A 15,135-nucleotide genomic window follows, 5' to 3' on the forward strand; every position below is an offset into this window, starting at 1 on the left:
GATTTTCCACTTTAGGTTTCAGTTATACGATAGATGCTTCGTATAAAGTTTCCTTTGGTCGCATGAAAATTGTTTCATTTTATCCGAGGAAATAAGTTTAAAGAATCGACGAAGAACACGTTCGGATTCAGTTTTGGGTTATTTCCCGCTTGGACGTAATTTTCCGTATTGCGATGTCGTTTTGCATGAGACCGATCTCGGTTTTCCTTATGCTGTTTTTGTGTAACATGTTTATACGAAAGTAATGGATGACTGGTTTCATGAAGATAGAAAATCGCAGATAGTCAAAGTAGTCTTGTTTCCGTGGTTTACACGGGAAATATTTCCGCTTTGATTTCGTTTTTTGGCGAAAGTTGCTTCGGGTTACTCATGAAGTTTTACCGAAGGTTATTTCGTTAATTTTGTAGCTCACCGTCGTGCCATTAGTCTCACGGAAGCGGAAATAGTATGCAAGGATGCGCGGCGATCGTTTCTTGGTTTTTCGAGAGATTAGATCGGTTTGCGCGTTCTGCCTTAGTCTCATTGATTACTCGAGACTGCCTCATGTCCGTTCCTCTTTGTCTTCTACCGTTTCATTGTCAAAGGTCTTCGAAAGTCTGATACTGAATCGAGAATCGATTCTTGATGAAACCTGAAGGAACAGTGCAAAATCGTTGCAGAATCGTTGAAGCAAAGGGAGGAGAAGTAGGCGAAACTCGAAGAAGGCTAAGGTGGGTAGACAAGTGAAAACGAATGGCAAGATGTCACTTGAGTGGGGCTTCTTGTTTCGTCAAGCTATGAGCGAACTGGTCAGGTCAAGAAGCTTACGATCTTGTTATACTTCACGAATGATGTTTCGTAAAATATTGCCGAGCTTTTATTTAACGAGAGTTAATCAAAATGTTGTCGAGTTAATTTTACGGAAATTGTTTCGTAAAATTAGTTTGGATAATATTTGGGTCAATCCTTATGAGGATTGGCCGTGCTTGACGAATGTTTTGTTTGCGGGAACTCGGAAAGTCGCAAAACACGGATTTCTGGCGACCCGGGGGCTTAGATCTTATGCACGAAGATTAACCGCCCGACGACCCGAGCCAGCACAGGGCTAGCCGCCCGGCGGCCACGGCCAGCACGGGCGCTAGCCGCCCGACAACCATGGCCAGCACGGGCGCTAGCCGCCGGCGGCCACGGCCAGCACGGGGCTAGCCGCCCGGCGACCACGGCCAGCACCGGCGCTAGCCTCCGGCGGCCACGGCCAGCACGGGGCTTGCCGCCCGGCGACCACGGCCAGCACGGGTGCTAGCCGCCGGCGGCCACGGCCAGGACGGGGCTAGCCGCCCGGCGGCCATGGCCAGCACGGGCGCTAGCCGCCGGCGGCCACGGCCAGCGCGGGGGCTAGCCGCCCGGTGGCCACGGCCGCGACCGGAGTCGGCTGCTCGGTTCCTTTGGCTTGTGCGTGTTTTTGCATTCTTTTTAGTTTTCCGTAGGTTTTTCCTCGTGTAGAAAATGTTTTGTTGCCCGGCGACTAGCGCAGCACGGGCGCGTTAGCCGCCCAGCCCCTAGAGCAGCACGGGCGTGCTAGCCGCCCGGCGCCTAGGGACAGCAAGGGCGTGCTAGCCGCCCGGCGCCTAGGGACAGCACGGGCGTGCTAGCCGCCCGGGACTGTGCTTCCTCGCGGGACCTGCCTGTTTTTCTCCTTTTTAAAGGTTTCTCGATCGACACTTAGTCTCTCGAGGTTTCTTTAATTGTTTTTCCGAGACTTTTGGACATTGATTCCAGCAAGGAATTGTTTCTTAGAACGTTGTTGACCTTTTATTTTGCGAGAGTTATTTCACAAAATGTTGTCGAATTAATTTTACGGGAACTGTTTTGTAAAATGTTGTCGAGTTTAATCATGCAAAAGCTGTCTCGTGAAATATTTTCGAGAATTTATTTTACGAAAGGTGTCCCGTAAAATGTTATCGAATTTTAGCATTAGAAACGCTGATTGGTAACCGATCAGTCGTGCTTTCTGTTTCATGAGTAATCTGGGGTTTCTCCGCGATTTCCAGGAGAACAAGTCTTTATTTTTCTGGGAAATTTTAAAAAACATTTCCAGTCGAAACTCTACTCAGTAATCAGACCGTCATATCAGCCTTGGGCTCGATCCTACCTAAAATCGTATGTGGGTCGTTTAGCCGTGATTTTGGGCCCCTTTTGGGCAGTCTTGGGACTTAGACGTTTTTACGATTTTTCTTTAGAAAAAGCCGTTGATGTGACGCTGGTTTTCCGAAAGGATTTCAATTCCCCGTATAGTTAAGGCAACTGGTGTTCAAGCTAACCATAGCCGTTTTATACGGCAGGCAGGAATCCGTCTCCACTACCAAGTCTTTTTATGAATTTTCCCGAAGTCTTTCTTCGATAATCCCAAACGAGGGGGGTTGTGTCCATGGACCCGAGGACCGTGTTGCAGGAACTTGGACGGGGGTGCATGGTTGATAGGACCCGAACTTGGTTGGGATGGTCCGTTCTCGGGAAGTTTGTCTTATATAACCGTTTGCATAAGCGTTGGTCGTAGGAGCAGTCACTGCTGAAGTTGTTTTACCAGCGTCGATGTGAGCTGCGAGTTTGTCTTTCATATTTCCAGACATTACTTTGATCAAGCGTTTGTGGCCGTAAGAGTAAGAGTAATCCGTCCCCCCCCCCTCCTTATAGCGCCAAACTGTGGGAACCGAAATTTGCACTGTCGATTTTGATTAAGTAAAACGGAGGAAAGCTAAGTAAACCTAACTTTCCCTGAAGGTCCGGATTCTCTGCGACAACCAGCGACAGGTGATCAAATAAATGCGGAAAGGTTTTATTGAGATTTGGGACTGGACCTTAAGGAAGGCTGCCTACGTACCCCTTTCGAGGATCAAGTCAGACGTAGTTCAGTTGGAAGGGTTTGAACAAGAGATCGAACTGCCTGGCGGAGTTCGTCTAGTACGAGCGTTAGTCATAGAAACGGGCATGTTGAGAATAATGCCTAGGGTTTCTATGTGCGGAACTCTAAGTAAAAGGATTGTTAGATCCTTCCGAGAGAGACAGGAGCCTGCGGACAAGATGAAAATAGAACGAGAGGCGGCCGGACGTTCTAGGTCCTACCTTGCTAGTCTACCGCCTGAATTCTAAGTTCTTAACCTAACAGGAGCTCTCTAGGTCTCCAATCTCGGATTTCTCTCTCTCTTAATGATTTTCGCTCTGCCTTTCCTCCTCTCCCAAAGCTCCTTTATATACTCCTTCTTATGACGGTCTATTCTCCTTTTGGGCCGCGAAGCGGGCTTTTTCCATTTTCGTCGGCCTTCATGTTTATCGGGAAACTTGACATTTATCTTCGGGAAACTTGACATTTATCCTTCTGGAAATTTAGCATTTATCTTGTTATGTGAAGATAAACGTAAATCGGCGTATCTATCTCAGACAATCGTAAGCGGACTGTCCGATCGCGTTTGGTCCCTTTCGGGCCGTTTCTAGGACTTCCGTTGTTTTCTACGATTTATTCGGAAGATCTTCAATCCTTCGTAGAGTTGAGATGAGTGGTGTCTTAAGATAACCATCACTGTTTCGCACGAAGAATTTAAGATCTTCCTTCCCGTTGATGTCTTAAGAGTTTCCGAAGTGTTTTGGACGATCTTAGTTTGGAGTAAGAACGGGAGTTTTGTACGCGGAATCTCAACGATTCGTTCCGCGAAAACTTGGGAAAGACGTAAAGTACAGACTTCCGACGGCCGGGGCCTAGAACTTATGCACGGAAACTTGTCATCCGACAACCCGAGCCAGCACGGGGCTAGCCGCCCGGCGGCCACGGCCAGCACGGGAGCTAGCCGCCGGCGGCCACGGCCAGCACGGGGCTAGCCGCCCGGCGGCCACGGCCAGCACGGGCGCTAGCCGCCGGCGGCCACGGCCAGCGCGGGGCTAGCCGCCCGGCGGCCACGGCCAGCACGGGCGCTAGCCGCCGGCGGCAACGGCCAGCACGGGGGCTAGCCGCCCGGCGGCTACGGACCAGCACGTGCGTCTCGACGAGGGCTTCGATTTGATATGTTGATCGTTTTCTGGGTCCTCACGGTTTGAGAGAACAGGCTCTTTGAAGTTTCCCGGCGGCCCGGACCAGCACGGGGGCTAGCCGCCCGGCGGCCAGGACCAGCACGGGGCTAGCTGCCGTCGGCCAGGACCGGCACGTGCGTCTCGACGAGGGCTTCGATTTGATATCTTGATCGTTCTCTGGGTCCTCACGGTTTGAGAGAACGGGCTCTTTGAAGTTTCAAGGCGGATTCCTTGTCGTTCGGCCTATCCAAACTTAGATCACTTCCTGTTTCTTGGTCTTCTCGTAAAGTTTATCGTGTAAAACAAGAATGATCGACTTTAACATAGGTTTTTGCGCATGACAAATATTTTTTGCCGTTGATTTCGAGATAACCGTTTTTGACCCCAACATATCCGGACGTGGAAAGTAGTGTGTCTGGTGTGAAGTCGCTCTGCGGGGCAGGCCCACGCCAGACCACATTAAGTCTGAGCGTGACCTTTTCTACAGAAAGGTAGAGTGCAGCATTGAGACTCACGAGAGTGGCCTATACCTTCGGGTAGCAGAGTGCGGTTTCTCAATAACATATCAGTAGTGGTTCCCCCATGGGGAGCAGAATACGATCACAAACCTCCCATAACGCATACGGCCTCAGTGTCTATGACGAACCTCCGGGTTCAGTACGGCCTCCCAGTCTATATAACAACCTCCGGGTTCAGTACGGCCTAACAGTCTATAAAAGAGCCTCAGGGTTCAATACAGCCTCCGGGTCTGTAAGGAATATTCGGATTCAAGATCACCTAAGGGCTGATCAAGGACCTTCGGGCCTAACTGATCTTCGGATCTAATAAGAACCTTAGGGTTCAAGGATCTTTGAATCCAAATACCAACTCTCGGATTTGCCAAGAACCTCAGGGTTCAAAAGCATCAACCTCCAGGTTCGAGGTATCCATCAGGTTTAGCCACGGTCCCCGAATCTAAGGATTAAACCCCAACACTCAGAAACCTCAGGCTTCAATGAGCAAACCTTCGGGTTCAATAAAACGGTCTTCTGGCCTAGGTAAGGGACCTCATGGTTAAAGGCCTTAAGAACTTCCGGGTTCTAGGGCTCAAGAACCCCATGGTTCAAACCAAGCTAGAACTCTAGGGTTCTAAGCAAGGATCTTTCATTCCAAAACTAAAACTCAGGTTTCTAATAATGGATTACAAGGTCTAACGCTTTTCTAATTATTTCAGGGTTCAATCAGTTTACTAACAGGATCAGGTCCTAGACATTGATATCCTTCCAAGGAGTCAACCCTTACAAGGGTTCGGCCCTCACAAGGGGTCAATTCCTACAAGGGTCCGACCCTTACAAGGTTTCAGCCCTTTCAAGGGTCCATCCCTTCCCACGAATATACGCGTCTACCTAGGTGCCCTTGCGTTCTGAAGATATGGAATTGATTCAATGAGATCTAAACCCCTAGGCTATCAATACGGTAACAGGACTCAGGCCCTGATTCCTCTGAAATCCGAAGTGGTGCCTGAGTCCTGTTCTCGCCTGATCTGATTAAGGTTATGGTCGGCCTTCGGCCCATAACCCGTGATAGGGAATTCCCCTATCTTAGAAACGCAAGCAAGACGACTCTATGCTACTTAAGACAAAATATGAAAGCATAATAAAATGGATAAAAGTCTAAAGCCCTCAAGGGCCAGTACTAAAAAATTTTAAGGCACGAATGCTGAGGTTTAAAAAGCAAAACCCCGAAGGGTGAAAACAACAACAAAAGCCCGAAGGGCTTAAAAGATCAAGAGTTCGAGAGATAAGGAGATCAGGCGGTTGGAGAAGCAGCCGCGCCCTCAGATGGAGCAGGGGAAGTCTCCTTGGAAGCACCGGCTTCAGGGAGAGGCCACTCATCATCAAACGATAGAGGAGGCAATCCCTGCAGCTTAGCCTCGGACTCCTTCACCAGCTTGTATCGCTGGAATTCCACGGCCAACTCCCACTTATCGGTCTGCTCCTTGAGACATTCCCTCATCAGCTCCCAGCGAGCAGTCACCTTGGCTCCACTCACAGCGATCATCTTCTCGTCCTCAAATGACTCCTTCTCCAGCTTCAGCCCGCATAGCTCCTCCTGGGCCTCCTCCAACTGGCGCGTCAAAGCGGTATTCTCCGCAGCAGTAGCAGCCTCGGCCTCCTTCGAGTTCTTCAGCTTAAACTGAAGGGATTTGATCTCCTTCCCCTGAGCCAGGACTTTGTTCTTCTCCTCCTTAAGCTGAGCATTCATGTTCTCCAGCTCTTTTTTGGATGATTGCCCGTTCACCATATCCTCAAAATGGGGAATCTGAGACATAACCTGCAAATCAAACCACAACGATCACCAATCCATATAACAAAGGTGAAAGGAAAGGCGCGAAGTCCTACCTGGAGGAGATCAAACTGAACGCTCCCAAAGGCTTTCGGGAGGTCCCCAGAAGGGAGAAAGCAGGCACTCTCAGGGAACATTGTGGAAGAGAGATTAGCCACCACCTTGGCTAGGTCCACACAAGGCTGAAGAGAGGGCTTTGGAGTCGATGACTTCGGAGTCGATCCTGAGGCCCGAGTTCTCCTCCTTGAGGTAGAGGGGGCTGAGCTAGTAGGTCCCTTGCACTTGGTCCTCTTGAGGAAGAGAACATCATCATCACCCGAGGTAGTGGCTGTGAGGGATTAAACTCACCTCCTGGATTTTAGATCAGGTTAAGGTTTAGGAAAAGGTTAGGGAAAGACAACCTGGGCTGAATACCGTAATAACTTGTAGAATGAACTTTGATTTGTATTGATGATTTTGATAAAAGAGTTGTTACAGAAGATGATCTTTGATGATTACAAAGACAATGAGAATGTTACAAAAATAAGAATGCTTTCAGAGTATCGTCTGGAATAAGGGTTGAATGAATAAGGATTGAATGCCCTTTTTCTTGATTGCCTTCTTCTTTAAATAGCCTCAGGCCCCATTTGATCGCCACCAACTGGTTTCCGTGATCCCCTCCATGATTTGAGGGATTTGTAACAGCCTCCCTTTGACCGGGTCCTGCGCCTATTTACACGTCCACGAGCTGCCTCCTTTCTGCGACCTCTTTAATGAACGTCCTTAGCTCACAGCCTCCGGCTCTAGCTTAGCTGTTTTGGAGATTGGATTTGTGATGGGCCTATCGCGGCCTGTTATCATTTCGAGAGACGATTTGTTTTCTCAGGAGCTAAACATAGCCGCCCAACCTAGATTTTCTTGTTGAGATAATGATTATCAGTCATCTCAATCGCAGATATTCTTTGCTTAATCAGACGGTTGTAGTTATGTTTAACGAGATCGACGGTTCAGATTAAAGGGAGTTTGAAATGTAGTTTCCGATTTTCGAGTCGTGATAAGATATAAAGCTGCAGGTATTAACTGCTTCTCTCTCCACTTTCTCCACGCCCACGGTTTCCAAGGTAACTTCCCCTCTCTCTTTTTATTTTACTGCGTTTTCTTGCTACTTTTTTTTTATCTCTGCTTCTTGATCGAACTTGTTCTTTACCTCTAACTTCTTTAGAGATTCCGTTCTTGCTCAACTTAACTCGATCCTTCACCTTTCACTTCCTTTCCCTTTACCCTTTACTTATCATGAGTCAAAAGGAAGGCTCCGGTGAAATTCAAATCTCTGCTTCCGGTGCTCGTCTTATGAAGGTTAAGCAAGAAGCTGGAGAGAAGATGAAGAAGGATGCCAAGAAGAAGAAGGCTAAAGACTCGATTGGAGCGAGAGTCAAGAGGATGAAGAAGAAAGATGGCAAGAGCACCTCCTCTGGTCCTCACTCTCCCTCGCTGTTGAAGAGTCAGGATGTCGTTAATCTCGTCGTCCAAGCTCAGGGCAAGAGTAATCTAGCCAGGGCTTGTACTGACGACGAAACCCCTGAAACTCCGGAGGGTTGGTTATGTATTCACGAGAAATACATCTCCAAATGCCACCTTAGGTTCCCTCTCCCAACCCTCTTGCTAGATCGCATAGATCACTATCAACTGGCCCTTTCCCAACTTTGCCCCTCGGTTATCCAAGTGGTGAACGGATTCATCACCAGGGGTAAGGAAGAAGGAGTCATCGTAGGGTTGAGTGAGCTGATGAGTCTGTTCCTGATAAAGGAAAGCTCTTCCAAGGATGGTGGAAGCGGGACCTATTACCTCTCCTGTCGTCCGGGGCTAGGCATTTTTAAGTTCTCAACCAGTGATGATGACTGGCGAAAGAAGTATTTCTATGTCAAGATCGACCCTTCGACGGTTCCTATAGGCAGAGACCTCAGGGCCTCTTGGTCTGACATTTCTGGTTAGGATTTTAGGGATATGTTTGTGTATTCATTTTTGCGTATCGCGATTTGCTAACCTCTTTGATTCTTCTTGCAGAGATTGAGGAACATGTCAAGTTATCTGGTAAACTTACCAGAGCTCTCTATAGGAAGCTGCAGCACAGCCCTAATACTTGGGGAGCTTATACTACTTTGAGAGTTGGATCAGCTAGGTTCCCTGAACGAGACAAGGCTTCCTTTCCTGATTCTGGTCACGGTTGCTGGTTTAGAAGGTAACCTTCTTTTATTGATTTCTAGTTTTCAATATTCAAATTTGTCTTTTGGGACTAAAGATTCTCCTTATGATTCAGTCTCTGAAGGTGAATCGATATTCTCAGTCTCGTCGGGAGCTAGCACCTCAGAAAGGACTCAGTCGCACAAGATGCCTATCCAGCCCTCGTTCTGTTCCAGGGGTAGATCGACTAAAGCTGCCAGCTCCTCTAGAGGAAGCGACAAGAATCAACGAGGATCCTTCCTTAGCACGGTGAAGGATGTCCTTGACGATGGAGGCTCTGCTCCTGCCAAAGATACCAGTCGCTCCGAGCCCAAGGTTCAAGAAGTTGTCCCTCACCCTGAGGTCCCGGAGGTGGAAGCTGATCCTCAAATAGTGAAGGATACTCACGAGTTTGAGCCTCCGAGGAGCAAGAGGTCCAGGACCGACCAGATTGACAGACCTTCCAGGTCTTCCTCTTCTTCCTCTAAAGGAGCAACCATCGGCTGGAACTTTACTCACTCGAAGCCTGGATCAGTCTTGGATGACTCATGGGGTCTGGCTACACTGATGAGGCACATGAAGAGAACCGGGTGCGCTCTCCCCTCGATCGCCAACCTCTCAAACAAAGAGGAGTACGTTGATATTGCCCATTACATGGGTCAGGTATGGTTTTCATTTTAGTCTTTTAGCTTAATCTTCTTTGGAAGATGTTTATTAAGTCTTTATTTTCATTTGTTGCAGCTGGCTTGAGCTATCAACAGGGCTCAGTTCAAGTTTGACGAAACTGTGCACAATGCCCCCAACGCTGGTGAGCTAGCTCAGGTTACTGAGCTAGTCAGAGCTACTAAGATGGAACTTGATCAGGCTCGGGTTCAGGTCTATGAACTTCAAGGCGAGGTCAAGAGACTTGGCTCCAAGGCCGACATTCAGCAAGGGACGATCGAGAGCCAAGTGATCGATATCCAAGTGAAGAATAGGAAGATTGGGGAGTTGGATTCTGCTCGGAAGATAGCCGAGTATCAAGTCAAGGAACTGATTGCTTCGTCTCAAGACAGCCAGAAGAACAAGGAAGCTGAGGTCAGGCTAGCCGTTAGGAGAGGAAAAAGGGAGGTAGCTGACGCTTTTAACAAGGTCCTGGTTTCTGTCAAGGAGAAGTTCTCCAGGAAGAAGGATGAATTCGATCTTCTGGTTTATGCTCAAGAGCTTCAGGCTAATACCGAGCTCCTGAAGGACATGCTGGACAACGAGGTCAAGAGTGCTGAAGATGAGTACGCTCGCTTGGTGGCTATGATGCCGGAAGCAGTTGCTGCGTACGAAAAGGCTCAAGTTTCGGACTTCTCGATCAGCAAGCTCCCTCTTCCTCAACTCTCTGAGAGCTCAGGTACTTTTGAGGTTAATATGTTTAATATCTCCCTTTCTGGAGAGTACGGTTCTTTAGGATTGGTGGGTTCTTACTCAGCCCCAATTGAAGCCACCCCGGGAGACGGCGATAAGGAAATCGAGGAGGAAGTTCCTGACAATGAAGATGATCCGGTTGACAAGGGAGCTGAGAAGAGCTCTGGTGGTAAGGAGGTTTAAGAGCTGAGGCTCTTTTGTTTGCTTTCAGGATTTCCTCCCAATGGGCTTTTATTTCGTTTTTTTTAAGACTTATAGCCTGAGGAGGCATTTAAACCTTTGTTCGTGTTAAGGTGGTACGACCATGGATGAGCAGCTTACTGATGAGGAGCTGAGTGATACTGATGGGGAGCTGATGGAGGAAGGAGACTCAGAGGAGGATGAGCTAATTGAACCTGTACTAGGGGATAAAGGTGCATCTAACCAGGAGATGAGTATCTCAAGTTCAGAGAAGCAGGAGGAGCAACAGCATCCAGTCACATTCTGGACTGGACCAACGACCAGAGCTAGAGCCAAAGCACATCAGGAGGTCATTCAACACTTAGCCAAACTCGTGAGGCCTAAGGAAGAGGGAGAAACCGTGGGAAAAGAAGGGCCAGCATGTTGGTTTAATGTGTTTCAATTATGTAATTGATTTAAACCAATTTGGGTTAGGATTAGGATTTTAAACCAATTTTAATTAGGATTCTAAACCAATTTCGTTTAGGATTAGATCAAACCATTCTGGTTAGGTCTTGGGTTTTATTTTGGCGACATATTTTGGCTTTATAAGCTTGTAGCCGCTTTTGGTTGAAACTTAGACAATTTTATCAAAGAAAAACCTTAAGCAAATTGCTTGCTTGCTTCTGTGCTTTCTCTGTTCAGCCTAAGAACATTGAACCTTCATCTAGGGTAGAGTAATCTACTGTGATCCATCTCAGACACTACACAGGGTTATCCTGCGTCTAGAGAGTAGCTATACATCTTTGGAGCCTTCCACTGCTCTGAAGAGAAGTCCATCGACCAAGGAGTGTTAGTAACCTCCCTGATCACCCTCTTAACCATACCATCCAAGAGATCCTAGCTTCCTAGCTTATAAGGGACGCACCAAGTGGTATCAGAGCCCCTTGGAGGTTAGGTTTGTTCTCTGCTCGTGTCAACTATCTATCACCACCAAACACTTCTTTTCTTTCTATCTGTTGTAAGCCGGCTGGGCCAACCCTTGAATCAAAAAAAAAAAAAAGAAAAGAGATCTCTGATCCAAATCAAAAAAAAAAAAAAAATAAGAAACATAAGCTGAAGAGAAATCCAGCTAAGGGTGGTAAAGCCAGCTGGTGCCTAAATCTCTTAATACTTTCTATCTAATCACTTTAGGTTGTAGCTAGATCTTAGGTGATTGAGTTTTGATCTAATCTGAACTCTTGGGAAAGTAAGGGAGCAAGCACAGGCAGTAAACTGAGTGAGAGAGGGTTTATTAAACTAACCAATTGTTAAGAGTTTGTTGCAGGAAGATGGCTGAAGAGAGACGTGATGGAGACAATGCAGGAGAGCCAGTCCAGCGAATTGCTCTTGATCAGTTGCAATTCCAAGCTATGATTGCTGAAGTTACACGCCAACTACAAGGGCATGCTGAACAAATATATGCTCATGTTATCCCTCCTAACAATGAACTTGCAGGTGCAGCTGGAGTAGCTGGAGCAGGAGGAATCCGTGAAGTAGCTGCAAGACAGCCCATACGTGCTAGGAGAGCAGCCCCTGCTGTAGTAGCTGATGAGCAAGAAGAGTGGGCCGAAGATGCAGATGATGAACGCCCTCTCAGAGCCAATAACAGGCGCCCTCATGGAGAAGATCACTTTGGAAATCTTAAGCTTAAGATTCCATCTTTCCAAGGAAAAGCTGATCCTGATGTCTATCTGGAATGGGAGCAAAAGATTGAATCTGTTTTCAAATGTCAAAGGCTCACTGAGGAGAGGAAAGTAAGACTTGCTGCTACTGAATTTGAAGGCTATGCTATCAACTGGTGGCAGAATGTTTCAAATATCAGGAGAAGAGATGGTGATGAACAAGTAACTTCTTGGCATGAGATGAAAGAGGTTATGAGAGCTAGATTTGTACCTGCTCATTATGGCAGAGATCTCCACAAGAAGCTCAGGAAACTTACTCAAGGCTCTAAGAGTGTGGAGGAGTATCACCAGGAGATGGAAACACTCATGATCAAAGCCAAAATTGATGAGGATGTGGAAGCTACTATGGCTCGGTTTTTAGATGGAGTAAACAGGGACATCCAAGACAGGCTGGAGATGCAAGACTATGCTACTCTTGAAGAGATGGTACACAAGGCTATTCTTATTGAACAACAGAACAAGAGGAGAAGTAACACTCGCTATCCTACTAGTTCTGCATCCAAATCATCTTATGCTAAGGATGATAAAGCCTACAGCCGACCAAAGGAGAGTGGTGGGTCAACCAGTACCACAACCAGCCGAGATGACAAGGGCAAGGAAACCACTCCACCATCCAGAACCAGGAACATCAAGTGCTACAGATGTCAGGGATATGGCCATTATGCTAGTGAATGTACCAGTAAGAAGATCATGATAGTTCTAGATAATGGAGAGGTTATTTCTGAGGATGAGAAGCCTGAGGGAGAATCTGATGAAGAGGATGTAGAATACCCTGTTAAGGGAGAGATGCTGGTTACCAGGAGAGCTTTGAATGTTCAAGCCAAATCCAAAGAAACTGAGCAGAGGGAGAACTTGTTTCATACAAGGTGTCTAATCAAGGATAAAGTTTGCAGCTTGATCATTGATGGAGGAAGTTGTACCAATGCTGCTAGCGAGACACTGGTGGAGAAGCTTGGTCTCTCAGTTCAAAAACACCCACGCCCATATATGCTGCAATGGTTGAATGATACAGGCGAGTTGAAGGTGAACAAGCAAGTGAAAGTGCCCCTCTCTGTTGGGAGGTATCAAGATGAGATCCTTTGTGATGTGTTACCTATGGATTCCAGCCACATCTTGTTGGGAAGACCTTGGCAGTATGACAAGAGAGCACTTCATGATGGCTTCACTAATAGGCATTCTTTTCTACAAGGAGGAAAGCAAATCACACTGGTACCTTTAACACCACAAGAGGTCCAGGAAGATCAGATCACCCTCAAGCGTAGGAAAGAAGAAGCAAAGGCCTTACTGGTAAGGGAGGCTGAGCAGGTAAGTAAGCTTAACTTAATGGCTACTTCTGGAGATATTAAAAATGCTTTGGCTAGCCACCCTGCTTTGGTTTTATTGCTTTGTAAGGGTGAACTAACTGAGACTAATCAAGCAATGTCTATTCCTCTAGAAATTGAAACTCTTTTGCAGGACTACAAAGATGTTTTCCCAGAAGATAATCCAGTGGGATTGCCACCCATCAGAGGCATTGAACATCAGATTGATCTTGTACCAGGAGCTACCTTACCCAATCGGCCAGCTTACAGGACTAACCCTGTAGAGACTAAGGAACTTCAGAAGCAGATCAATGAACTCTTGGAGAAGGGACACATCAGGGAGAGCTTGAGTCCATGTGCTGTACCAGTCTTGCTGGTGCCAAAGAAGGATGGTAGCTGGCGTATGTGTGTTGATTGTAGGGCCATTAACAACATCACAGTTAAGTACAGACATCCTATCCCTCGTTTAGATGATATGTTAGATGAGTTACATGGTTCATGTGTCTTTTCTAAAATTGATTTGAAAAGTGGATACCACCAGATTAGGATGAAAGAAGGAGATGAGTGGAAAACTGCTTTTAAAACTAAACTAGGATTGTATGAATGGTTAGTTATGCCCTTTGGATTGACTAATGCACCTAGCACATTCATGAGATTGATGAACCATGTCCTGAGAGCTTATATTGGTCGATTTGTGGTTGTCTATTTTGATGATATTCTTATCTATAGTAAAACCATGAATGAACACATAGATCACCTAAGGCAGGTTCTTGATGTGCTTAGAAAGGAAAGTTTATTTGCTAACTACAAGAAGTGTTCCTTTGGGACAGATAACCTTGTCTTTTTAGGTTTTGTTGTGACTTCTCAGGGCCTGAAAGTTGATGAAGAGAAGGTGAAAGCCATCAAGAGCTGGCCCACGCCTAAGTCTGTTGGAGAGGTCAGGAGTTTTCATGGACTTGCTGGGTTTTACCGGCGGTTTGTGAGAGACTTTAGTACCATTGCTGCTCCATTGACTGAGGTTATCAAGAAGAGTGTGGGGTTTACTTGGGGTTCTGACCAGGAAGAGGCATTTCAATTGTTGAAAGAAAGACTAACCACTGCTCCTTTACTTGTGTTGCCTAACTTTCTTAAAACTTTTGAAATAGAGTGTGATGCTTCAGGAGTAGGTATTGGGGCTGTGCTGATGCAGGAGAAGAGACCCATTGCTTATTTCAGTGAGAAACTGAGTGGTGCTGCATTGAACTATCCCACTTATGATAAGGAACTGTATGCACTGGTGAGAGCTCTACAGATGTGGCAGCATTACCTCTGGCCAAAGGAGTTTGTGATCCATACAGATCATGAGTCTCTTAAACACCTCAAAGGGCAACAGAAACTCAACAGGAGGCACGCCAGGTGGGTTGAATTCATTGAAACTTTTCCATATGTCATCCACTACAAACAAGGTAAGGAGAATGTAGTTGCTGATGCACTCTCCAGAAGGTATGCTCTCTTATCCTCTATGGAAACCAAACTCTTGGGATTTGAACACCTTAAAACTTGTTATGCTGATGATCCTGACTTTAAGGAAGTATATGTGGAAACTGAGAAACATGCCAGTGGCAAGTACTATCAGCTTAAAGGGTTTCTTTTATATGATAACCGCCTATGCATTCCTTGTGGTACTTTGAGGGAGTTATATGTCAGGGAAGCTCATGGAGGTGGTCTAATGGGCCATTTTGGGATTGCAAAGACACTCGCCACCCTTCAGGACCACTTCTACTGGCCAGGGATGAAGAGGGACGTGGAGAAGGTATGCTCTAAGTGTGTGACATGCAAGCAGGCAAAGTCAAAGGTGCAGCCGACAGGTTTGTATACTCCCCTGCCCATTCCTGAACATCCATGGGTTGATATTTCTATGGATTTTGTGTTAGGCTTGCCTAGGACAAAGAGAGGTAGAGATAGTATCTTTGTGGTTGTTGACAGGTTCTCTAAGATGGCACATTTTATTC

General features: G+C 46.7%; 2 protein-coding genes across 2 annotated transcripts; one reads left to right on the plus strand and one right to left on the minus strand.

Moving 5' to 3' along the window:
• Positions 1 to 5,818: 5,818 nt before the first annotated feature.
• Positions 5,819 to 6,700, minus strand: LOC130498407 (uncharacterized). The gene is made up of 2 exons (XM_056991753.1): positions 6,423 to 6,700; positions 5,819 to 6,354 (listed from the first exon to the last, which is right to left on the minus strand). Exons 1-2 carry the CDS (start codon positions 6,501 to 6,503, stop codon positions 5,830 to 5,832), a joined length of 606 nt encoding a protein of 201 aa, XP_056847733.1. The 5' UTR covers positions 6,504 to 6,700; the 3' UTR covers positions 5,819 to 5,829.
• Positions 6,701 to 7,638: 938 nt separating this feature from the next.
• On the plus strand, positions 7,639 to 10,143 carry LOC130499024 (uncharacterized protein At3g60930, chloroplastic-like). Its single transcript, XM_056992912.1, has 6 exons — positions 7,639 to 8,332; positions 8,410 to 8,568; positions 8,645 to 9,233; positions 9,327 to 9,516; positions 9,574 to 9,891; positions 9,991 to 10,143. The coding sequence occupies exons 1-6, from the start codon at positions 7,639 to 7,641 to the stop codon at positions 10,141 to 10,143; spliced, it is 2,103 nt and encodes a 700-aa protein (XP_056848892.1).
• Positions 10,144 to 15,135: the final 4,992 nt, after the last annotated feature.

The sequence above is a fragment of the Raphanus sativus genome, chromosome 8 (genome assembly GCF_000801105.2).
Source record: "Raphanus sativus cultivar WK10039 chromosome 8, ASM80110v3, whole genome shotgun sequence".
NCBI lineage: Eukaryota > Viridiplantae > Streptophyta > Magnoliopsida > Brassicales > Brassicaceae > Raphanus > Raphanus sativus.